Source organism: Conger conger, chromosome 17 (assembly GCF_963514075.1).
Source record: "Conger conger chromosome 17, fConCon1.1, whole genome shotgun sequence".
Taxonomy (NCBI): domain Eukaryota; kingdom Metazoa; phylum Chordata; class Actinopteri; order Anguilliformes; family Congridae; genus Conger; species Conger conger.
The window spans coordinates 11,469,362-11,496,007 of NC_083776.1; the positions used below are offsets into that span (position 1 = coordinate 11,469,362).

General features: G+C 42.8%; 1 protein-coding gene across 1 annotated transcript in view; it reads left to right on the forward strand.

Annotated features, from left to right (window-relative positions):
- Window positions 1-26,646, forward strand: part of LOC133117084 (transmembrane protein 163a) — a 53,417-nt gene that overhangs the window by 19,462 nt on the left and 7,309 nt on the right. Inside the window, exons 3-5 of the mRNA XM_061227203.1 lie at window positions 12,732-12,775; window positions 13,097-13,188; window positions 22,441-22,537. Of these exons, the coding sequence (XP_061083187.1) occupies window positions 12,732-12,775; window positions 13,097-13,188; window positions 22,441-22,537 (233 nt within the window). The remainder of the gene's footprint in view (window positions 1-12,731; window positions 12,776-13,096; window positions 13,189-22,440; window positions 22,538-26,646) is intronic.

The following is a 26,646-nucleotide window of genomic DNA, read 5'->3' on the forward strand; positions in this document are numbered from 1 at the left end:
CCTGAACTATTACTCCCTGAAAGACTCCCAACACATTAAGCTTTTGATTTGGGCTTTGTGTTTATCAAGCTCATTACTGAGGTCGCCTTGCACCATGATGGTCTTTTGGAATCAGCACTGCAGCATTTTAATTTCTTGACAGTGCTGCTGCTTGGTAGAACATAAGTTGGCAATATTGTGTTTAGTCCTCTTTCTCTAAGATTTTGAATTTGGATACAATTTATTGCACAGGACCCCTATTGACTGAAATATGAATTTATATTCTTGATATTTTAATTCAGTTCCACAGCCCTGGGGTGGCCCCTTCCCCCTAGGCAGATTAACCAGGTACTGTGCCCGGGGCCCACTTTCTCACCATCCTCTGACCAAATTTCTAATTTAAATAAATAAATACATTGATGAATAAAGAAATAAAAAAATCTCCGAATTATTTTTTCCATAGGTCACTGAAAGGTCAGGGGATAGCTCTTCTACAGCCAGTAACTGTTTCCCACAAAACAGTACTGTACTAAAAGAGCTTGAAAAGATGTCCCTCTGCTAAGCGGCTGACATATTGTTGGGAGGAACTAATGGATCAGTAAACCACAGAAACGTGTCCACTTTGCACGCTGTGCCACAGCAAGGTCAGCTGTGACACACCACTGCTTGTAGTCTAATATTTATAGTAGGGTTGGCAAAGCGGAGCTTTAGAACGCAGACAGCGGCAGCTTTGTGAGTTAGACACCACATTTCTCACATAAAAGATGGTTTGTTGAAGGTTTTCAAACGTAAAATGACTTAGTTAGTCATTGTAAAACTTGTATGCTAGCACAATCTAGTAGCCTACATTTCTGAAATGTGAAATGTTCAGTGAAAATGTTAAATTATGGCCAGTGCCTCCAAAAATGTCAGTCATACCCTAAATACATGACAGTTCCAGTATAGGGTTGAAATACATCTTTAAAATGTAAAGATCATTTTCTAAATCACCACCAATGTCACTTCATTGCTATTGATGAGCCTTATGAATCAGAGTTCATGCAAATGACATCAGATCTCACACACGTCATCATCATTAACATGATTTGAGCCTGTGATGTCATTGTTCAGAAACCCTTTAAAATAGTTTGGGATTTTTAAGCTAAGGTGGGATTTGTCCAAAAAGAATTTTAAGTCATTGCTCCATGATTTATTTACTAGCGATACGAACGATGCATCCATGTTTTATTTACAATCATATTCATGCAAATATTTATAACCTGCATTGCCAGTATTTACATATCTGTAGTAAATCCTGTATAGCAACATTGTGCAATGAATACAAATTGTTATAGAGCACTTGATTTACAAAATAAACTCAAAGGACCTTTACCACTGAGGTACGCATTAGTCTCTAACTGTTCCAACTGTAAACGTAAATCTAACTGTGGTCATCAGTGACTACAGGGGAAGTAGCTTTGGATAGATGGTGTATCGAGGCCAATTCACACACAGGGCAAGGTACTCCTTAGATGTGTCGATTCTGAAGGCCCCGCTCAGCAGGCAGGACCAGCGACTGCAGCAGATGAAAAGGCATCAGTATGCAGGCAGGAGTTTTCAGAAACTTCCCTCGGCTGGGCTCGGAGCCTGCCAGCCTTTGCAGCTCTGGCAGCCAGGCTCGCCGGAGAGCTGCCGTTTTGTCAGTCTGCCTGGCAGTTTAGATTATCAAAACTTTTTCAAGGACTGCTACCCCCCTGACAGATGGACCCTGCTGGCCCAGCGTAGAGCCAGCTCTCCCGCGGTGAGAGGGGTAAAATGTAACATCGGGCTCCCGGTAATGAAGGAGAGTGCGCCAGTAAATGTGGAGATGACTATAATACGATGTTGTGATTCCCAAGGTCTTTGCAACCTGTCTATGGAATGTAGGTGGAACTGAAGAAGCTTTACAGCAGTGTAGGGAACTGTAACCAGTTACCATTTAACCATCCAGCAAATCAATCAACCTGCGTCATTGTAGTCGTTGATTCAATCAATATTTTCTATAGCACCGTTTTTAAATGGATGGACATGGAAGTCCTGTTAGAGTCCTGTAAGAGGTGGTAATGTACCATATACTGCAATTTAACTGTATTGATCTTTCACATTTCTGACATTTGCATCAGCACTGAACACACAGCCCCTGTTCAAACTGCCCACCTTACAAAGTGGGCCTTCCAGGAGACCTCCAGTAGACGCGGGCTGAAATCGATTTTCATAAAGGTAGCATAAAGGAGGAGCAGATGAATCATGGTGAGGGACGCGGGGAGTGCTTTGTGGGGCAGGAGGAGCCAGCTGTGGAGTGTCAATTCTCGGCCAGGTGAATCGGTGCAGTGGCTGAATCCTCCATCGGTGCAGTGGTTGAATCTGGTCTCCTGGGGGCCTGGCCAAACACAGGGGGCAAGGGCTGTGCCGGCTTTGTTTTTGACCTCAATAAATTGTGCCGCATTAGGAATGCTAAGATAGCTTTGCTTCTCATGGCTCTTTATTGCTTTAGCACTACTGCAAGCAGGCTGCGTTATGCAAGCTCAGCTCTTTCCGTAGCTTGTCTCCTTGCATATTGATGGTGTCTGAGTTGAAGTAAGTTCCTACGTAAGAGTAGTGCCTCTTTATAAGGCTGACTGTTCAAGAACCGTGTAAATGTCTTTGGATTATTGAAATCCCTTTGAAACTGCATTTGTTTCCTAATCCCTGGAAATGCATTCCAAGCACATATGATATTTAATTAGAGTAGGGGGAAGTTTCCTCCAGGGGTTATGATAAATGATATTCCCAAATTTCCTCAGTAAACAAAGGCACAGTTGCCGTGTGGTGACAAATTCTCCAAGCAGTTGGATATTTCAAGGCCTAAAATACACGAACGAATCTATAAAATGCATGCGTTTAGTAAAACTGAAAGTGACACAGGCTGTTTAATGATTGTTTCTCAATTCTATCCCAGAATACACGTAGCAACATTGCTGCTGTGTTCTTGTGCAAATGCTGTGCTATTGCCCAGCTCATCTCCATCCATCCATCCACCCATTATCTTAACCTGCTTATCCTGAACAGGATCACAGGGGGGCTGGAGCCTATCCCAGCATACATTGGGCAAAAGGCAGGAACAGGTCAGGTCGCCAGTCCATCGCAGGGCACACACACCATTCACTCACACACTCATACCCACGGGCAATTTAGACTCCCCAATCAGCCTAACCTGCATGTCTTTGGACTGTGGGAGAAACCCGGAGTACCCGGAGGAAACCCTTGTGAAGACGGGGAGAACATGCAAACTCCACACAGAGAGGCCCCGGCCGACCGGGATTCGAACCCAGGCGGCAGTGCTACCCGCTGGTGCTATGCACCATCCGTGCTGCCACCAGCTCTCATCTGCACTACTCAAAACCAGAGTGGAGGATTGTCACATCTGTAATCCTGACAGCCTTACGAAATTCATGAGCCGGTTGACAGAAGTGTGATTTATTTTTGAGTTGATCAGGGTTGAAATCTGTTCAGGCAGTAAGGTACAGCGGATCCGCCAGGAAAACGTTCAAATCGGTTGTGATGAATTTTCTTTGAAGCACAAAATGAACATGTAAAACTGTTGACTGTCCCATCTGTTGATTAATCTTGCGACCATTGTTGTCAGTTGTTTTGATCAGTTATTTAATGTTAAGTGTATGCAAAGCAGATGTCTGCAGAACCTACTTTTATTACGTCTGTCTAGCTAATGTCCGGTTTATTAAATGATTGTGTAGAAATGCATCTAATTTAGGATCATTCACTTTTTCCAGCGGAATATTTAAATCTTGAATGCCATCCAGCCCCGATCATGTGTTTCTCTGACCTTAAATGACGTTTATTTTTAATTGCTTGTCTATCTTGGCATGATGTATTGTGTAAAGGGTAGAAATGTCTTTGTAAGTCTATTTTTTTTTGTAAGTCTATACATTTCAATCCATGCCTTTACTTTAATATTTCTGAAATATCATTTTGGCATAAACTGGTAGAAAAACGTGTTCTTCTGCTGCCTATAAAGTTTGAAAAAATGCTTTCTGCAGTCCACTCTGGCCCCACCCCAATCATAATTTCAGTGCCCCCTTTTCAAGGTAGCTCTGTCATAGATATCAATCAGATATCCAGTGGGGAAAATTGATACCCACAATTCTCAGTTAAATCGTTTTTACATCTTAATGACTCAAGTCAAAAATTGCGCTGTGACGGATCAATAGTACACTGAACACTGGCGGCACCTGAGAGAATACTTGCAAATGTGACTTACTCTACCCACACCAGATTTTTTTTCAAAACTGTGTAAGTAGGCTGAATTAGTTAGCGCAATTACTCTTTAACTGCAAGTTGTGCAAAATAAATGAAATTCCAGGAGGATGTTGTTGTACCTTTTCCCTGAAATGTATGTTTTCCGCAGTCTGTGCATTTCGTGTTCCATCAATTTTCTCTTTCCATCCTTTTACTCTCCCTATATTTAGGTCAAATCTGTTTTCATAAACGTCACAGGGAGCCTCTGTTGTACAATTAGTCACTTGGCTTTGTGGTTTGAGTGGCAGCCCGGACCCCTGGTGGATAACGGTTGAAACATAAGTTTGTCTTATAGGTCATCATGTGATCGAAACAAACTGGTTTGGCCTAACAATGCGGTATGAACCAAACTATATTCCCCTAAAACTGTCAAGATTTGGCTTATGCAGATGGGACAAGACAAGCAGATCCACAGGGATCTCATTAGGAATTGAATTGTGAGTCTTATTTCTATTCAGATGGGCCAGGGATCATGAAATCTGGCCCTTGAATTCAAATCCAGCTCCGGTTTCTTTCCCCCTGGGTCATTAACTGATGATTAGTGCCACTGATTAGCCAGACTGCCTCCACACCTGGCTCTCAGGTAAAGGGAGTGAGGAAAAACAGCAGTTCTCAGCCCTTGTGGACCGTGATCTGATGATCATTGGCCTGGGCTGTTATTCAGTAAATAAAGCCAACCATGACCACTGCAGGACAGAGACTCATGATCCATAAGCGTCTGTTCTTTGACTTCAACTGAGGGTTTTTGTCCCAGACAACCGGGTGTTTTAGATGCAAGTAGGGCATCTTAACTTTTACCGGCCTGCACTGAAGCAAACTTTACAGATTTGTGCGCCCCAGTTCCAGCAAGTTGTGTGAAAATGTTAGTTACAGAACGAGTGTCTATCTCTCCCCTGTACTGTGCGGTCATGCATACACTCACCTTTTTACTGCAGCTGCCCACAATTTCATTCTTTTTTCGTTTCTCGATTACAAGTTCATCTCAATGACTCGTGTGTCTGCTCCAGGGGCAGGAGGCCCTGCTAGTCTTAATTCTGCAAGCAAGCGTTCATTCTAAACAGTCTTCCTGTATGCCATGAATTATTAAGTACTACTTGCATCCGTGGAACAACAGGAAGGCATGTAGAGTCAGAGGGCTGTGTCTGCAGGAGAACGCAGTGGGGTTTGACTGGAAAGTGAAAATGTTCATCAGTGCGATGCAGACCCCGGTTCACACACAAGCACTTTAATTAAAGGAGCCACCTCGAACGGTGCCGAAGATTTTATTCCTGAGACGCTTTTTTCATGTCTGTGCTGTTATTCACCGCCCTCCCATGAGGGGGAAAATGAATATTCATTACAAGGGCTATGCAATGGAGTTTTTATGTAAGGCGTCTAATAATAACCCCAGCCTGCCTAAATCTTTTTTAAAGAATGTGTTAGCTGAACCCTGACTTTCTTTTGCTCCACTTAATGTTTTCGCTTGGCTGGTATGGAAATTGCATCAGACCTGATGTCCATTATAGTCTCCGCCAAGGGTCTAGTATTGTTGAAATGAAAGGCAGAAGCATATTCTGTATATATGAATATTTTTCCTGTGTATGTGCCTGTCGGATAAACCCTAGCTGTGTGTGTATGTCTGTAGGATCAGCCTGAGCTGTGTGTGTATGTGCCTGTAGGATTAGCCTCAGCTGTGTGTGTGTGTGTGTATATATCTGTAGGATCAGCCTCGGCCCGGTGTGTATGTCTGTAGGATCTGCCTCGGTTGTGTGTGTATGTGCCTGTATTATCAGCCTTGGTTGTACATGCCTGTAAGTAGGAAGTAGGCCACTGTTCCTGTTCCTGAAAGCCTGTCAGAAGGAAGCTTTGATGGCAGTAACCCTCATCCCCATCCCTCTCATTATAACATTTCCGACACCTTTTTCATGCAAGTAAACCTGTCGCGGCTGAACAACCTGCTCTACTTGCTCACAGATTTTTGTAATGGGAACATAGATTTTTAGTTTGGGCAGGAAAAACACGGACTCTACCAGACACACAACAGATCCAAAACCATTTATGAACCCTCGCTGAAGTCTGACAGAAGCAAATTACCACTGCACGAATCCTTACCAGGACACAAGAATCCGAACCAAACGCAGGCCCTCAGAGACTGCGATTCATTATTAAAGCACTCTGGTGCACACCATTCCATCGGCATCTTAATAGACCCTGAGGTCGACATCACAGAAACAATAACCGTGATGCCCAAAGCTATATTCCACACGTCTTGCCACTCCAGCAATAATTGTGTTTGTCAAAGGTCAATGAAAAACATGACTTGGGAAGTGCGATTGATAATAGAAGGAAGGCGGTGTGGATACGATTGTATTATTCGTTAGGCAGGCCGTCCCAGCCTGGCCAGCGTGCTGTTTGCTGGTGCATTGAGTAGCTATTTGCTCTGATTGACTAATCAGATTGGTGTTGGTGTTAATTCCTGTTGATGGCGTCAGTGGACTGGGGATTCTGTCTGCCTGATGTCTGGGGCACTTTCAGTCCTGTCAGCTGGAACCATGGACATGTGTTAACCTAACTCTAACGGAGTACAGTTTAAACCTGTTGGAAACCATTTAATTTTGTGCTATATATTTTTTTGTGGCACAGGCTGTATACATATGGACATTTGCAATTTTGTAGTGTTTATTCACAATTATAAATGTAATTATCAGTTTATATTGTGCTTCTTTATAAAGGTTGGATCTAAAATAAGATTGGATGATATAACTAAAAATAAAAAAGTCCTCTTGTCATAACGTCACAGTACAGACTGTTTTGGTGTTGTACTTGAAATGTATTCCCAAAGTGGGTAGGTTGTCAAACTTCTGTAAATATCTAAAATATCCTTCATTCCAAAACATACAAAACATAAGCATGAACTGAAGTAATATTTAACTATCCCCTTAAGTTTTAGTCCACGATACCAGGTGTTACAGTGAACCTGGTAAAGTAATTTTCTCACAAATGGAACTGAAACTGTTTTGTTCATGATTCAGTGTTACTCTGAAAGTCTGTTATCCCCACTGGAAATGTTGAATTAACTCTTTGAATTTGTTTGGTACAGAACTCAGTCCAAACCTAGTTTGATGTGTGCAGTTGTGTAGTTTTGCATTCGCAAAAGCATTTCAGCATCAGTTGCTGCATCACTGGTGGCTGTTGGAAAACCGGGAGAATCCAGCGGTCAAGAAGAAGATTGCGAGGCTCAAAAAACATATTCAATCGATTTAAATTACGCAGAATAATAACTTTATTAATAAAGCGCATAATCCTCAGTGATCTCAGCTGACCACCGGTTCCTGAGAGCAGCCTACGTGAGGTTAATAAGCAGCCAGGGAAGCGTTATTTGCACAGTTGAAAGATGAGTTGTACTGAATCTGCTGACTCTCCTGGTTATTTCCCCTTTCTGGCAGGTGTACAGTATGGCGATGGTTAGTCTACTGTATTAGATTAATGTGGCTGGGAGGCTAGGGGAAGAGGGGTGGGGTGGGGTTGGGTGGGGTGGGAACTGGGTAATAATTACATGAACCTCAGCCTTTTGTCAGCTTGGAATCAGGGCTGTCCTAATTTGTTTTCACACACATTGATGTGTCCAGCCAATAACTAACTAGGTCCTATACCAGCTGTTTTTTTCGTATGTTTTTAAAGTGGTTTATAGCTGTCTGCAAATGTTTGTATCACATAAGTATTGGTGTCTAGAAACATGGGTCAGTACCAGATGGCTTTTTTACTTCCCATCGTACAACCAACTTCCCTACTGAGCAATAGCAGTATGTCAATTCAGTTAAGCTGTTATTTCGTGGTCTCTGATACAACATCTAATTCCTCTGAAACCATGCTACTGTTATTGTTTTAACTAGGAAGCTGTTCTGTCAAAATATCACTTTGGTTTGTATTGTACACTTGTGGTTTGCGTCAAAAATGAGATGATTTCCTGTAATACGCCAATTTTTACCAGATTTATTTTAGGTAGCAAACCTGCTAACTATTGGTTCGAACTGCTTCTCTAATGGGGGCTTCTAGACTGCTCACATTAGCATAATAAACAAACCGCCTGGAAATCTGAGACTGCAAATGAAAAAACACAAGCTGTCAAGCCCTTCTGGCCGTAGTTATTGGTGCAAAATTATCTGTATGGAAATGCACACTGAAATGTAATACCTTACCTTGTGAAGGTATGCAAATGATGCTGTACCATGTCTAGAATCTGCCAGTGTTTGGTGGTATTCTTTTCTGGTGTGAAAGGTGAGCAAGAGGTCAAAGGCAAATTGCTTGGCGTCATTTGATGTGAATGATGTGTGAAGTAGAGTGTAAATGTTACTTTGGGGCTGAAGGGTGTGTCTGTTTGGTTACAGGGGTGCACTGGCCCCTCCAGACAGCAGGGATGACTGATCAGCTGACAGGCTGTTAGTCATATTAAATCTTACCTCAGAGTCAGGAGGATTATGGGAATTTTGACTGACTAACACGGTACTCATGCACTTTCAGTTGACTACATTGTTTGATTTGACAATGTGATGGAAGATTGCTCATGTTTCATTCTCAATTCTAGTGTACCATTACAAGAATTAGACCTTAACTTTGACTCACAGTTAAATGAAAGTGTTTGTCTATTTTCAGTAGTGCAGTTCAGTTTGATCAATGGAAGCAATAACAATGAACATGTCAAACCGTTTGCGGAGGAAAGCGAAACGTTTAATGCTGATTAAACCAAGCCATTGACTGTCATTTACAATACATCTACATTTATTTCAGTTCAGGTTGAACTAAATAGCGTTCAATTTCAGTATTGCTTGTTCCAGAATGTATGAACAACCATGTACAGTCACCAAGGGGATGCGAGTTCTAGGACAAAGCAGGGAAAGCCATAACCCGTTTGAGTTCAATTAGAACTAAATATTAACACACTGTCATGGCAGATATAGTGCAACATAATTAGATCCAATTTTAGTTGAATTCCCAAGTATGATTGTTGAACACAGAGATTGCTGTTTGCAGTATTCATCTTGCTTGTTCGTCGTGCTGATACATACAGTATATGCTGCCATAAATCGCTGTTGTGCATTTATCATAGATACACAGATGCAGCTACTGTTTTTATATCAAGCTGAATTCATTTGTATTTAAGCTATTGCTGTAGCAATGCAGGGGCTCCAAGGGGCAATGTAATGGAAGAGCAATGAATCATCTTCTGTACCATCAGATACAGGACCCAGTGTGCGCACTGATGTATGTGTTAGGGTCGACCTTGTGTAAGGCTCACCCCAATTAGCTCAGTTCTTTCTCGATTTCCCTTTTTATGCCACAGTTCTGGAATGTAGGCGGTCATACTTAAAGGCTTAAAAAGAGCCACCTCTTCTAATGGTAATAGAGGAACAGCTCTCTCTCTTCACACTTTTCCCTGGATCTGTCCTTCACTGCAAACAAATGGTTTTGTGTGACATTGTCTCTGTATAACCCTTCACCAGCAGTTGATGAAGCAGGTTACACCCTCAGGAGTAGGATTGTTGGATAAAATATCCGCTGTTGTCACGGTCTCCTCCGGGTCCTCCCACAGAGAGGGGGGAGGGCTGAGCAGAGGTGGAAAGGTCAGGGGTCACTTCCACCAGTGACCCCAGACAGCCGATCTCACTAATTAGTTCTACCTCCTGACTGAAGAGTTGTGCTAATTAGCAAACTCAGGCGATGGGAACAAAATACTGGGGAGGACTCTTTACTTTGTGGACCTGCGCTCTCCCACCTCTGCTGAGCAGTTTGGCTGACTCTCTGGAAACCCACCTGAGTGTTCCTGTACTTGAGTGTACCTGGGCAGGCGGTGTGCTGACTCACTCAGAGTGGTGCTTCTGTGACATTGGACCAGCTGTCTGGGGTGGGGGAGCACACCCCTCACTGCGACACTTGTGCTTTAAGTGAGTGTTCACTCGGCTGGGTCTTACTGTACCTCTAATGAGGCCTGATACCGCATATCCAACCTTGTTGGGGCCAAAGCTATGTTCTGCTGTTCCGAGGACACCAAATTCAAACACCATTTTAAGTGGCTTATTAAAATTCAAATCATTTTAAGTTTAGCTTTTTTTTTGCACTCTAATTCAGAGTTCTGTGATCTTGGTCTTGCAAAACCAAAAGGGTGTGATTTTGTGCCTTAATCAGCTATTTATTCAGACTCTAGAAGCCATATGAGGCTATTTTCCTACACTGGCTAATTGAGTGGCGAGTATCATTGTGGCCCTCTGGGAAAAGGCTTACACACACCCACTCTAACCTAATGGACATTTTCTTCTGTGTGTCCAAAATGGATTCCAGTCAGAGACTCCCATTTTCTGCCTTCTATCGTTTGTTGAAGTACCTTGATAATGAATGGGGAAAGGCATCCCTTTATCGCGATGGCTGCTAATGAGTGCACACGCGTCCAAAAAACGCTGGCTGACGCTGAACAGAAAACTTCATCTAATGAGCCATTAGGCTCAAAATGTTACTTTCTGGTATTTATAAATTCTTGTCAGTCGGGTGGATATACAGGGTGGGGGACTGATCCTGATTGAAGACCATAATTAGTTAAGCTGAATCCGATGTCTCAGCGCTGACTGCTTAAAACAAGACCGTGAACTTAGTCAAACTGTTTACAGCAGAGAGCCCATAATTTCAGTTTCAAAGGACATGCAAAGCTGCTGGCTTTGGTGTCATATAGCATAATGTTGGAGCATTGTATCCCTTGTCTCTCCCCCTATCGCCTGTGGAGATGCCTCTGGTGGGTTGCAGTGGGCGGGGCCCCTGGGAGCCCGTTTATCAGCCATCCGAGAGCCTAATTAGGAAGCCGCCGGGCGCTGTTGCACACATCTGTTCCCTTCCCGCCTCCCCCACCTGCGTGTGTAAGGCATCCGTGTCCTGAGGAGAACCCGTGAACCTAATTCACACCGCAACCAATCAATCCTCCGGTCATCGCCGGGTGCTACGTCAGCATGGACCAGCCTGCGGGGCTGAGAACGGGAAGAACATGATGAGAGGGTACAGCAAGGCCCGAGGCTTAATCTTTTATATTCCACTTTCCACAAGCACCAGTATCTTCACTATACAGACCTTTATCAGCTCAGCACTGTTTGCTGCATGGTCATGAGCATAGCACATGCTTGTATGAACTGGTACCGCATGTTACATCACAAGCTGTAGATGGAACAGGGCTTTAACCCCCATGGGTGACCGTGTACCCAATTGTAGCGGAGACATTGGTTAGAATCTGCTGGGTCAGATTGTTCCTGAGCCCTCCTCACTGATGGGGAAATATAAGCCATAACTTCAGGGCTATTCCTGCCTGTAACCCATTCAAATCCTCTTAAAAGGTTAATAGAACAGAATATATTCTGCCTGAAAAAGAAAACAAAACTTTCAAGAACTAATCCTTGTTTAAATCCTTGTAAAATACTATGAGAATGCTATAAACAGGCACATTGTAATGTTCATGAAACCAGTTTGAGATTACTTTTGCTTTGTGACATGGTGCTTTATCATGCTGGAAGTAGCCATTAGAAGATTGTGGCCTTGAAGGGATGCACATGGTCAGCAACAATACTCAAATAGGCTGTGGCAGTCAAGTGATGGTTGATTGGTATTAACAGGCTCAAAGTGTGCCCCACACCATTACCCCACCTCCACCAGCCTGGACTGTGACACAAGGCATGGGTTGGGTTCATGGATTCATGCTGTTGGTGCCAAATTCTGACCCTACCATCTGTATGCCTCAGCAGAAAGATTGCGAGATTCATCAGACCAGGCTACATTTTTCCAGTCTTCAACTGTCCAGTTTTGGTTAGCCTGTGCACACTGCAGCCTCAGCTTTCTGTTCTTGGCTGACAGAAGTGGAGCCTGACTTCTGCTGTTGTTGCCCATCTGCCTCGAGGTTCGTCGTGTTGTGCATTCTAAGATGCTTTTCTGCTTACCACAATTGTACAGAGTGGTTATCTCAGTTACCATAGCCTTCCTGTCAGCTCAAACCAGTCTTGCCATTCTCCATTGACCTCTCTCTCTCTCTGGATGTTTTGTTTTTCACACCACTGATTAAACTTTAGAGACTGTGCATGAAAATTCCAGATCAGCAGTTACATAAATACTCAACTATCATGCCTTCTGATGGTTGATGTGAACATTAACTGAAGCTCCTGACCCGTATCTGCATGATTTTATGCATTGCACTGCTGCTACACAATTGGCTGATTAGGTAATCGCATTCCTAAAAGTGCTCAGTGATTGTATTTATTCCACTGTATTGAATTGTGTCTCAATAATTCCTCCATTGGAAAAAGGCTTTATTGAAAACATTTCTAGTGTGTTTATAATACTGTGAATTTATTCACACACACACTGCAATTATCTCTTAAAACTATAACCAAGTTCAAGTATTCATTTTTCTCTTTCTTTTCTTTGATTCCTAGCGGTTTCCTTCATGAGACACAGTGCCTCAGCCTTTGGATTTGCTGTAAGTACCTGCTCTACATATTTTAATATTTAATTAATATAAAATTATAAACAACTTGGGCCTTTCTGGCCGGTGATGAAAATTTCACCATGGTAACCACAGTGGTGTGAGTGTATGTTAATAAGTGCGTTGCAATGAGGGCTCTATGAGTGTCCGCTTCATTGCCAGAATGTAATGAAAGCTCCTTCATTAAAGTCTAATTGCCAGAGGCTTGTGGTTAAGTGGAAGTTACAAAGACACTTTGGAGAGTTGAACTCTCTCCGCTTCTGTGTTTTTCCGCGATGTGGCTAATGAGCGTTTCGTGTTTGGGTTTCTCCTCAGTTTGACGCCACGTTGGACGTGCTGTCCTCCATCATAGTTCTTTGGCGCTACAGCAACGCAGCTGCCGTGCACTCTGCCCACCGGGAGTACATGTGAGTGCAGTCCCCAAATTTCACACTTTTCCTTTGTTTGCGTCGAATTGAGACAAACGCATCATCAGTGTCGCCCTTTATATATAACACCATCTTGTGTTCTGTGAACAGCTCTATCCCCTAACACCAACTGTTTGTTCAGCTGTTACAAATAAAATATTTGATTTATGATAATTTCCCTTAAAGTGGGAAAGCCAGGTGACCCGAACCCAAAAAGAGGGAAGCGGCCTTTGGTTAAAACATTAGTTAAGTCTAATTTAAGTAATAACTCTAAGTAGGGGCGTAACCAGCCCTAATTTCAAGAGACTGGGGGAAGGTTATGTTAAGTTATGCTCTTTTCTCTTTAATTTAGTCATTTAATTGAGGATGCGTTTTATGGTGTAAATCATGTAACTATGCCTCTAGGCTTGAGTTAGAGAAAATATTAAAGTTCATTCATTCCCCTCCTGCAACTGATATTCTCACTAAAGAATGTAATTAAATATAGGCTTTGGAAATAGATATGTAAAAAAAAGACATTACTCTGGTGTCCTCAATAGTAGTTACAGCCCTGACTATAGTAGCTAAAAGTAGCAGTTATCCCACTGTATTAAATATTGGAACTTCTGTGGGGCTGGGTTATATTTAATGCAGAGGGCCTACGGCTGTAACAGTAGCTCAGGCAGCGGTAGTTACAACAGGAGTCCTTGGGGGCGCTGGCTTGGGGTCAGACTTTGCAGAGGAGGAGTGCCTCGGCCCAAACCCCGGCCGTGACACAGTGTTGAGGACAGATGACAGAAGCCCGTCTTATCAGCACCTGAAGAGTGTGCAGGGGCCGGGTAGAGTGCAGCTCCTTTTGTGCGCTGAATGAAAGGCCGGGGTTCACACAACGGGCCGGTGGACTGAAGACTAAAGCGAAGGAAGGGGGTTGATTTTTATCTGCCGAGCCCCCAGAGGCTCCCAGCAGCCTCCTGTTTCCTGTCGGCGGTGCCTGCCAGCACGGTCACGGGCTACGGCCTCCTGGGATGCCTGCCGGGATGCATATCGCTATGGAGATGGATTACATCAGCCCTGCCTGCCCGGGACCATCTGGGATGAACAGGGTTTACTGTCATACTTCAGCAGGGTGTTCATGGGCACTCCGTACGAGTCTCTTGTTATCTAGACTGTCTGGGACATGCATTTTCTTACCATTGCACATTGTACTTTTAATTGGGTGAAGCAATTCAGACCTTTGAATATTCCCCTAATGGGAGATGCAGCAATGAAATGTAGTCACAGGAAAGCAGGAAAGGGTCATTTAAGTTGGCGGTTTTTAAATGGAGAATGCATCAATGACCAGAATAAACTGACCTGTTTTGGCTAACTATGCCAGTGCTGGCAGGCTAGCCAGGTGTCTGGGCTATCTTGTTTGTTGGCTAGCTCGCTAACTGACCAGGCACAACAATAATACAACTCCACCAAAAAGGGATGTTTTTTTTTTCTTTTTCTTGTGCTGTGAGTGCTTTCGTACAAAGGCATATGATATTCATTCCGTTCTGTCCATGGAAGCCGTCCACCTATTTGTTTGAAGGCTAATTTCAATATCTTTCTGTGGATGAATAGTGCTTTTCATGTTCGAGATGAACACTGAATTTATTTTCCTGTTTGAAATGCCACCTTCCCTCCTGCGACCTGTTAATTCAACTGCCGGCTATTCCTCATATTAGCCATTTCCCTCTCTGAAAATGAACAGTTCTATCCAGCTGAAGTTACAGAATATGTCTCTAGCTGGCTCGTAGAGACAGGTCTGAAAGCGGTGCCTAGTTTTTACAATATTTTTTACAACAGCAGCTGAACCTCTTTACCACTTATGCATGCTTTTATGCATTTAGTTGCTGCCACATGATTGGCTGATTAAATATTTGCATTAACACGCTGATGTACAGGTCTACCTAATAAATTGCTCACTGCTCATTGCATACTGGTATAAGAACAGGTAGATAGATGCATGTTCCATCAGAAGCTAAATTATATAAATGTATTGGATCCACTACCCTGAGACTGAGTGACAGGTTTTTACTAGGCATACCTGTAAATACATAACACTCAAAACATTAATTTATTTTCAATATGTTAATGTGATTGTGATGGGTGAAGCAAGCGCTTAATTGGCGCGTTCACAATGCCGCTGCTGCCTGTAAGCAATCAAGTTTTCTAACTGCAGGAGCATTACGCACAGTGCTGGAACACAGTCAGCCCGTAATGCACTCACAAACAGAGCCATATGCCTCCCCAGGCTGGGATAATGCTGTAATGTGTCACCTGCTTCATTAGCTGCCAGAATAATGCGTAAGATCTGGGTGCAGGTAGATTTTCTGTTTGCCTCAGAGGATACAGAAACAATGGGGGCTGTAAGAGAGAGACACTAAAATGGGATGGAAAGTCAATTTTGTGAAAAATTATTTTAAATGGCACCGCTTGGATTTCTCACAGTGCTCGTGCTTCCTCTTGCATATTTATGAAGTTCTGGAAGTTACCTTGCTGGGTTGAATGACAATGAATTTGCGCATGCTGTCGCAGCTAGCTAAAGATGGTTGTTTCACTTAATGACCACATCTTGAATATTAATGTAAATGTGTGACAATTATTTGATCTTAACAGACGTCCGTTACGTTTCCTGGTGGACTACAATCTGCATCTCTCCTCCAGTCTTTGGTCTTGACCTCTCCGCAGCTCCACATTAAGGTTGTCCAACACTTCCTGCAGTGCAGTGTTGTGTGCAACATTTGGAGAACCACTTCCTGAACCCAGCTCTTAGTACGGGCACTGAGCATCTCCTGCCTTGCTGGCCCCTTTTGCCTCTGTCGACCCATGCAGTTCATTCAGAGTGCTGCTGTTCATCTGATCTACAACCTCCCCATATGCACAAAAGGTCATGAGATCGTCCATCTGGCATACCTCCCCACCACCGCCTGCTTACACCTCCAGGTCACGTCTCCTGTTCTGGACGCATAGTGATGGAATTAGTTTCCCTCTACAGATAGTCAGGATAGCAGAAACTTTGCTTTTCTTCTGATGTAGACTGAATACACACACATTCGATCTCGCTCCCTGGCCCCCTTTTAGATATAATTTCTTTCCTTTCTTTCTTTTCTTTCATTAGATTTTCTTCTGGTATGATGACATAGCTACAGCCGTACAATGGATTACCTGCCTAGTGGTACTTTCTTCTGTTGCAAGACACATTTTTCTTAGGTTAACCTTGCATTTATGGATTTATAAATGGGCCTTGATGGTATAATTTTTCTGTCAGTGTGGCTAACACTTCTCCACTGCTGTTGTGTATACATGGCTATCTTTATCATTGCACATTGGTGGAACTTAATGTACCCAAGTCACACAAAGCTGAGGGACACGGCACATAAATACTTGCACAGCACATGACCTAGAGCAGGTTTTTGTTAGCATCTGCCAGTGTTTGGCAGTCTCTCTGGACTGTGTGAGTCCAGTGTGCAGAAGTGCAGAATGGAGAGGCCTCTGGCAGACAGCGTTGGGGTGTGTGCGGCCCTCATCTTGTCCTACAGCTCTCCCGCTGCTCTGGCCATCAGGTTGAAAAATGACATTTACTCTCATTGTCATCCATATCACGCTGTTCCCATATTCATTCATTACTCTCATTGTCATCCGTATCACGCTGTTCCCATATTCATTCCGGCAAAGGACTCGGAGGAAGATGTGGGGGAAGAAAAAAAAAAAGCAGGACCGAGACAATCTAATTACGTGACAGACAGACCTGCCCAGGGAGATTTATGGAGAGGTAATGAGGAGAACTCTCATTAAGGCTCTGTTATTTTACAAATATCAAGATTGTTGGTTCACAAGCACTGAATCGAGGAACACTTCTGCCAGCACATTAAATGTTAGTTGGTCTGCTGTGGTCTGGCTCAAGTGACGCGGTTGGAGGTGAAATCTGGTCGAAGTATGGCTCATGGCTCAGGCAGTAAGAGCAGTCGTCTGGAAGTCGGAGGGTTGCCGGTTCGATCCCCCGCCTCGGGCTGTGTCGAAGTGTCCCTGAGCAAGACACCTAACCCCCAAATGCTCCTGACGAGCTGGTCGGGGCCTTGCATGGCAGCCAGTCGCCGTCGGTGTGTGAGTGTGTGTATGAATGGGTGAATAGAGAAGCATCAATTGTACAGCGCTTTGGATAAAGGCGCTATATAAATGCCTGCCATTTACCTTTTACCAAGTATTACTGTTACTCAGGCAACTCTGCTGTTCGGTGGCAACTATTCCTGCCACTGCAGGCGTGGATGTGTCAAAATGCCATTTTCCTGAACACCTGTTTAGCCCTTATTTTCTGTTATCCCCAGCGTGGAATACCTAGGCCAACTGTTATGGCATCCTCAGTCCACTCGGGGAGTGCAGACTGGCGGCACACATCCTCCAAACAAGTGCAGGCTGGCAGCACACATCCTCCAAAGTGCAGACAGTTGGCACTTTTCCACAATTGCCGATTTAGATTTGAATTAATTCAATCTTTATTTATTACTCTGATGTATTGAGGGATCCGTGCCCTCTTTTAGACAATATAGACAACTTTAACTTGAAGTTGAGAGTGGCTCGAGGCTCAACTTTGATCGAAAGTTTGATTGTTTTTTTTTTTTTTTTTTGTTTTTTTTTTCAGTGCTGGTAATGTTAAGCTAATGTAGATCAAGGAGAAGATTTGTCAGCTAGCTGAATTTCAGCATGCACACCGCTCGCTAGATAACATTATCTAACTTTAGTGAAGGTGAAGTGTTTAGCCCGGTTGTACAGTTATCACATTCACATTAATAACTTGTGTGTAGTATGGCTGGGTCATGCCATAGTACTGTGAGGATAGGTCCTCTCAACAACCAGAGAGAATTGTACAGTAATCAAAACCCTACATTTTAATTATTCAAGCATGTTTTGGCGTAATGCGGTAGAATCATAAGACCTGACTTTGGACAGCATCAAATTGAAATGGGCGTTTGTCCGATTTTGTACAAATATTCATGGCACGTATGCGACTCGTTTGTAGAACAGAATACACTACGGTTTGGAAAAATTGATACCGCATTAGCTCAGTCACAGTATGTCTCCTGTCTGCGTCCTACCGTTGGCCTGCTGTGAGTCCGGTCGAACTGCACTGTTTCCTGCCACCTGTTGCGAGTGCGGTTGCAACCCACTGTCTGAGACTCCTATTGTGAGCATGAGTGGGAGTTTGAGGGGAGTGCGTAATTATTTCCTTTCTGTTGCTAATAATGGTCTGTTGTGACCTCGCGTAGCACTGCACTTTGTGCTAAGGCTAAGTTGTTGAGTACATGTTTTAATTTCAAAGCAGCTCTCTCCATTGGACCGAATTGTAGGAGACATTCACGACACTGAAGGCCTCTGAAAAATATGTTCCAGAAGAATGTATCCTACACATACGACATCACTATTAGGAAGATGAGGGGTAGCTTGAAGCATTGAGTCAACTTGCAACTAGGGCAGCAATGTATCCTAAGGAAACCGAGCTTTCAGCCCCAAATGCTAAGTTATGGTTATAGGTTTGGTTGGGTTCCTCAGGTAGGGCACTGATGTTTTCCCCCTATGAAAGCCATTTAAGAATGATTGAACTCATGCCATTAATGTCATTAACTAAGCAGCACTCCCTGCATCAGCCTTGTTAATATGATAAACCACAATCCTTCAGAGATGTGATAAGTGCTACGATTCAGCACATTTTGCTCTTTCAGCTGTACTTTTATGCCGTAACCCTGTCATTAGACATTTGATCTGAAATTAAGTTGTTTCTCTCTCCTTTTTATGCCTACAGGAAAAAAGCAATTGATAGCATATTGACAACTTGCATGTAATATGACTGGGTCATGTCATAGTAATGTGTGAATAGGCCCTCTCCACAACCAGAGATAATCATCTTTGTGGCAGTCCATTACAGTACATTACAATAAATTAATGCAGCAGATCTAATGACTTAGTGTAGGAGAGCATCAGTGCATTTATCTGATTGATATCAGTAAGACCTGGCTCACTACTTTCCAAGACCAGCGCAAAACATCACAAAGGGATAAATGCGAATGAACTTTTTATTATTAATTTTTTTACTTGCAAGAACCAAAGCGCAAATCCTGAATACATACAGATGACATCCCTAAGAAAATGAAAGACATAAAAATGCCATGATATGAACTAGTACAAAAAGATATGATTCTTACTGGGTGGGGGTGAGGCAGGATTAATTCTAACACTGCGAATCAATGGGATTTGTGTGATCATGTGACACTTAAAATGAATGAGACAAAACATGTATCTCTCGAGTGATTTTGGTTAGGTATTTCCATTATTGAAGTCATTACAGTATTGTGTATAGCCTGCCTACATAACCACCAGATAACGTAACATAGCCACCAGATAACATTAAGTTATTAGCCTGAGTTTCAAATTTCCTACAGGAAAAGCTAGATTCCACTGACCTAAGGCCAGTGTCGGGTGTCTCACTCGTAGGCCCTGAAATCAGCCTGAGACCGGAGTACAAGTGATGAATATTCCCCGACAGGCTTCTATAGAGTGACCAGGGTTCTGGCTGCGTCTGGGCGCATCCACTGTGCCGTACCGCTGGTCTTGCTACCCGCTCGGACCCCGCCACTCCTGCTTACCGCTGCTCCCGCTGAGCTCTGCTGCTCCTGCTCGCGGTTGCCTAGCTACATTTCCCAGGGGCCTGGCGCTAGCAAAGTGCAACAGACGGGCTGAGGTGCATGGTACACACACACACATACGCGCGCACACACACAGGCTGAGGTGCATGATGTACGCGCACACACATACACTTGCAAACTCAGCACAGTCTACCCTGTCATTTCTGTATACTGGTCACACGAAGCAGAATTAAATACTACCTGTATTGCTTGTACAGGTATTGCTTATGCCGTATGCTGGTATGTGGTCATGGCCTGTAGATGTGCGCTAAACAGAAGTTTTGTTCATTTGCATTTCTGTGCACACATTGCTCCATTCCTATGCTTCAATATTCTGGGACTGCTGAACCCGTGCTCTGGAAAAGAGTTAATGCTGAATTCTAAATGGAGGTTTTAGCTCAGAGCTACAGTCATATTTTACATGAAAACCAGACAATTGGAGACATTTTGAATGGTTTATTTTATTGGCTGAATGGGTTTTATGGAAGCCTCCCTTTCCTACTTAAAAACTGTGCTTCTAACTGATGCATTGCATTTTAGACTAAAATGGCTGCTCTTGCATCACCCAGTTGGGTGCCTCACACTGGTGGTGGTTGAGATGAGGTCCCCCTCATCACTGTAAAGCACTGAGTGTGAGAAACACTATATAAATGTAACTATCTGATGTTGTGAGACAGAGTGCTATCTTTCAAGAGCACCTCCACAGAGTAACATCATTTCTTTGGCTGGTGAGACCTCACCCGAGGAAGGCAGAAGAACTACGAGTCCTGGTGCGCACTGAGGAGAACTTAAATCAGATGGGACTGGAACTGGAAATGGTCTATGCTCCCTGAAGTGTGGTTCTGTCATTCTTTGGCTATTCTCTGGCCCATTTAGAGTAAGCCGCCTCCTTTATGGCTAAATGATCTTACCAAAGTCACGGCCCTTTTCCAACACTGGGCCCTTTACTTCCCCCTGACATTTTGGGGATGTTTTGGGAATATGTGTTATTTGGTCTCAGATCTCCCGTATATGCTCAAGCTTTCCTACATTTATGCGGCAGAGCTTTTCTACCCATACGTACCAGTGAGTGAGCTTTTATACCTGTACACACCAGAGCTTTTTTACATTTGCATGCCTGAGGGTGAGCTTGTGTTTTTAATTAAGCAATATAGATTTTTGTGTATTCATTTGATATTTTAAATTCAAATCTTTTGCAACATTTTAGAGAATTTAAATAATTTATTTCCACGGTGCACCTGCCCTCATCTGACACACATCAGTGGGCCGTGGAGCAGCAGCTGGGACTTCTCGGGCCCTGTTTTCACAGTCATGGTGCTGCTGAATTGGGGCATCTCAAATCTAATTTCGGTGATTGTGTGACTCCCGGTGCTAGCACAACTGCAGCAAAGTTGTAAAAGAGGCTGGTTTGATGATAGATTAACAGTGTTTTAGGGGGATTGGTTTCAATATTGCCAGATTGCCCATTTCTTCATTTAATAACAGCGGGTAACCAGGAAAAATGATGCTTTTTAGTTTGAATTTGCAACAGCTTTTTTTTGTCTCTGTTAACTTTTTGTTCAAAACCACTATTTAAAATGAACAAGAGAGTACTACATGAACAAAGTTTCATTCATTTCAGGTATGTACTTGGTAAAATGAATGTTCAGTCACTAGGGATACATCTCAGCAGCCAAACCGTCCCTGTAATCTGTCGCAATCGTAACAAGCCACTCTGCCTCTCTCCATGTGTAATTCCTGTGATGTGCTCTCTGGGGTCTGTTACAAGGCATATGGCTCCCTAGTGTACAACACGCCACGGCAAATGCCTTAACTTCCAGAGGGCTGTACCCCTCTAAATGGTAAAATTGAAATAAACTGATGTTATTGCATTTGTTTTAGGTGTTCATGCATTCATAACGCCTCCAAAATAGCACAATAACCCATTTTGAATGTTACTTCAGACCATGAACACAGGGGAAAGATTCTGTTTGCGTGAGACAATTTAGCAATTTCACTCCTGCCCAGGTTCATTTGCACTTGTGTTGTCACCAAAAAAGGACCCATAAAATGTGGCAATAGAATAAGTTCTATTGAGATTATCCTCTTCCACATCCCACATCATAGCACCTTGTGTGGCTAACATGGAACCCCAAAGCCCCGTTATAGTACCTAACATGGCAGAAAATAAAGGAAGTGTGAGTCGTGTGAAACTAATCGATGGATTATATTTGCTAATGGTGGCGATATTACTCACTACTGAGAAACATCGGGACATGTTCCTTGCTGTAGCAGCTGCAGGAACTGAGGATGTGTTACGGTGACTGCATGAAACATGAGACGTGCTGTGGTCACCATTAGAGAAGACCGTTCCAGCCCCCTAATGGTGTGTTGGCACTGGTTCTCATTTTGTCAGTCTGAAAGGACACTGGACAAAATTAGCAGGTGAAAGCTTGCTCCTTCCACAGCACTGAAACCCAGTCCACCGCTAGCTTTACAAACATCTTCTGTCTGACAGCTTAGTATGGTTATGAGTTTACTGTCACTCAGCTTTCTGTTTTACATGCGCATGTTTTGTGGTTCTCTGCAGAGCTTGTGTGGTCCTGGGGGTGGTGTTCATCCTGTCCTCCCTGTGCATTCTGGGGAAGGCGATCCATGACCTGGCAACCAAGCTACTCCCTGAAGTGGTAAGAAAAATAGCTATTCCATCTCCCAGAAGTCCAGCATACTGTCAAGTTGTTTTACTCCCACCATTTTACAAACTAGGGAGGACTGCACACGATATTCCCCAAGATCTGTTCTGCAGCAACCTGCACGCTGCTGGCGGATGGTATTTTTTCTTATTTGCATGAAACTGCATTTGTAACATGTAATTACTTTCACGTAGGTATGTAAAACCAATTTAATTTGAACATGATGGGTGCTGATAATTGCATTGGGAGCCATGAACCACACTGATACTACCTTTAATATTGCGTTTCATAATAACACGGCCGTTTGTGATGTAATTCTCTCTCATTCTTGTTTTAAACTCCATGATGAAATGCGGATGTGTTTTAGAGATTCCTTTACCTGTGGTACTGAGTTTCTGATATGACACAATTATTGCAAGGGGCCTCTTATCCGATGATTGCATGCTCGGTTTTTATTACAGACTGAGGCTCATCGCCAAGGCAATGATCGAGTGCATTGATGGCCCATTGGTCTAGTATCTGTTAGACATGGCTGTCGTGCCTGTAGGCCCCACGGTCTCTGATCGAATCTGCGCTTGGGCAACCCCAGCTCCCCACAGGGTGAGGGGGTAGCTGGTGAAGGGTATTGCATTCCTGTCTAGTGACCCCTGCTGCTTGATTGGGTGCCCTGGGTCTGTTTACCGGAACTGCACTTGAAGTGAAAGTAGTGGTGGAATATGTTTGATTCGGCAGGGACTGAGGGATGCCACATTTACAAAAAAAAGGGACATATTTTAAAGATGCGTAGATGTCTGTGAACCAGGAATGTAACAGGAACAGCTTCAATTGTAGCATTTTATTCATCAGTGACCATTTTTTGCTTGTAGTGTGAATGTTACTACCCAAGTACAGTTGCCAGTTCATATCCCCTTCTTTATAGTGCAGCCATTTCGTTTTTGTGCCCACATTTTCTTTGGATTTTCTCAAGATTTGCTATCGTAGTATAGTGATTTGGGCATATACTGCTAAGCTAGTTTTTGGAAGAACAAACAAGAACCAACAACACCACTCATCTGTGTTTTTCTGTGTTGGAATGGAACCGATTGTGACTGATAAGAATAGTTTTAATATTAAAATAACTCCATTCTTTAGTCTGCATATCAGCTACTTTAATGAATTGCCATTCATTAAGTTCATTACATTACATTATATTAAAGGGATTTAGCAGATGCTCTTATCCAGAGTGACGCACAATGAAGTAAAATCAAACAAAGGGACAAGTACATTCAGGACCCTAGAGGGAAAGTACAGTTCCGAGTCCTAGCATGATTGTATAGATACAAATTAAACCCTTGAAGAGTACATTTCAGACTAATGTCCTATTCTATCTATTTCATGGTTATGTCTGAACATTGACTGGAATTAAGACCTGATCACCAATTTGAATAATGAGAGAAAATGAGAAGCTACACTCAACAGTGTCACTCGTACAAACACTTGTCACTGGGCTGGTAGATTGTAGGTATATAAAGTTCTACTCCTAGCCATTTGTAATTTTTATTGTTAAAGACACTCATTTGTGCCCAAACAGAATATTTTACATTTTTCAGCATTTTCCTTGAAGAAGGAAAGCATGCCTGTTGGGAGACTGTGTGGCACGTGTTACTAGGGGTTTTGATTCCCTGCTTTAGCACTTTCTCTGCTGGGATCATGTTTCTGTAGCCCTCTCTACTTCTCCCTTGTGTGAATAAAGTGATAAAAAGCATTACAAAAACAGCAGACATTTTTTCTAAAACAAGTATATCAGAAACAATGATTACACTCAATATGGTAATATGGTAAATGTCCATCATTCAGTAAATTAATTGTATTTCAGGGGAGTTGCTGTCATGATTCTTTTCTCAAGTGTTTTTCATGCGTGGACAAAGTCCCCCTTGGGTAAAAATTCAGCTGTTCCCTCACGAAATTCAATACGGAGTGCTCGATGATGATATAAACAACAAAGAAAGATTTTTATATTGCTCTTTGCCTGCTCATATATACAGTTAAATGCAAAACTACTGGGACATTGACACATTTTGTTTGTAGTTTTGGCTCTACTCCAGCACATTAAATAATACCGGGACTTATAATAATACCATGAGTATGAGGTTCAATTGCAGTAGTTTGAGCATAATTGCATCCGTTTTGGGTTGTATACACATTTAGAGAATACACAAATGAAGAGACACAATGATCTTCACAAGGCAATGGCTATACAAAATGGGTCAATGCCTGGAAAAAGCCATATTTGAGCCAAATCCGTGCAAAAATAAAAGGCAGTCCCATAGCCTGGGTCTGCCGGTAATCTGCAGCATGACACAACAAAAGCATGAGAGGGAAAGGAGAATATATGGTAGATTAAAATGTATATACAGTCTGTACAGAGCCTGCAGACAGGCTTGACCACCAACCTTCCGGGTCCCGGTATTGTACCTTAGCCACGAGGCTAATGTGATTGAATCACTAACCACTTTGTGGTTTTTGTTCCTCCGAATTCGGACTGATCTGCCTGGGGTCAGATGACGATGTCAAAGCTATTCAAAGAACGCAGGCTTCTCTGAGACCCCGGAAGCAGGTCTCATTCAATCACAGCGAGGTCTCAGCCACTGAGTGTGAATTCCATTCGCTAGACTCTCTGGTGTGATGGTGTGAAGACAACACCTCCGGAGAGAGAGAGGGAGAATTTTGATCACATATTCCCTGAAACCGCGAGGAGCGAGAAGCCGCCTTCCTGTGTGCCGTCAGAGCAGAGTCACTTGCGTAATCTCCCACCAACCACGGGGTGTGTGTGTGTGTGAAGACGCTTAGAAACTGATCCCAGAATAGTCCAACTGCACTATTGCCTGGCAAATGCGTCCCTTTCTCATTGACTGCTGTGGATATGGTTTAGTTTCAGACCAGAGTGTCCCTGGCCTTTATGAATTGGAAAGTGTACATTTTATTAGGTACAGGCAAGAGATCTGAAATATTCCCACAGAAATCCAGTGTGGCTCCAGCTGTGCTCAGCTTATGAAGACTGTAGTTTATGGACAAACCTGTGTTAATTGGACACATTGGATTGCTGGCTTTCTGCTGAGGAGGTGGATTTGGGAATGTATTCCGGGTCATTACATTGCATGAAGTACCTAGACGTAAATCTTTCCCCTAGCTTGTGTAATGCCTTCATTGGTATAGCATAACATCATTATTGCTTTTGGGCGGTTGGCCAAGTCACCTTTTAAATTTGTCTTTTTGGTTTGACAACAATATTTTACAGTGTTGTCATCATTGGTAAACTATCAAATTTGATTATAAGTGCTTATAATAATTATAATAAAATATAGGCATTAATGTTTCTCATTTCTTAGCTTTCATTAGTTATCTTATGTTAATGAAAGACTTGGAGTCTTAGTCATGTTATGTGAATAAAGGGATCATACACACTGCTGACTGGTGGAATATACAGTATAGTACTTTCTGAAAGGTATGAGCAGTCTAGGCAATGTGAAAGCACAGTTATTTCCACTAGTACAAAGGCTGCATAGTTTTAAATTGGTTCCACTTAATTGAATCTATGCAGGCTTTTAGTGAATTTGATTAAACTTTCTTGTCATCTCTTTGCAAATCCTGTTCTTAGTGAACTAAATAAATGAATTATGTTTATTTCAAGATCACTTTAAATGGCCTGTGAATTCACATTTCAGTGGTCCAAGATTTAAGCATGTTTTCTACTGTAGGTTCTTGGTTCCTAACAGATTAAATGTTTGTTTTTTTCCCATGATAATGTATATTTTTCTTTTTAGAGCTTAACCAATTAACATGTGAATACAACTATATAATTACTTCCATTATTTATGAAACCTGGATTAAAGTAATCCAATATCCTGTGTCTTCAGTCAGCAGATTAAACAGATCACTCTGAGAACAGTCACTTTCAGAGAAATATCAGTGCACAGATGCTTCAGGAAACAGTGAAATCAAGTTAATTATGGAGTAAACCCTCTTGTTAAGCAGGCAGACCCATATAACAGTCATTATAACAGTGTCAGGAGCTCACAGAGTGATGCCAGCTGGTGTTCTTTGTATTTTTATTTTTTATTTTT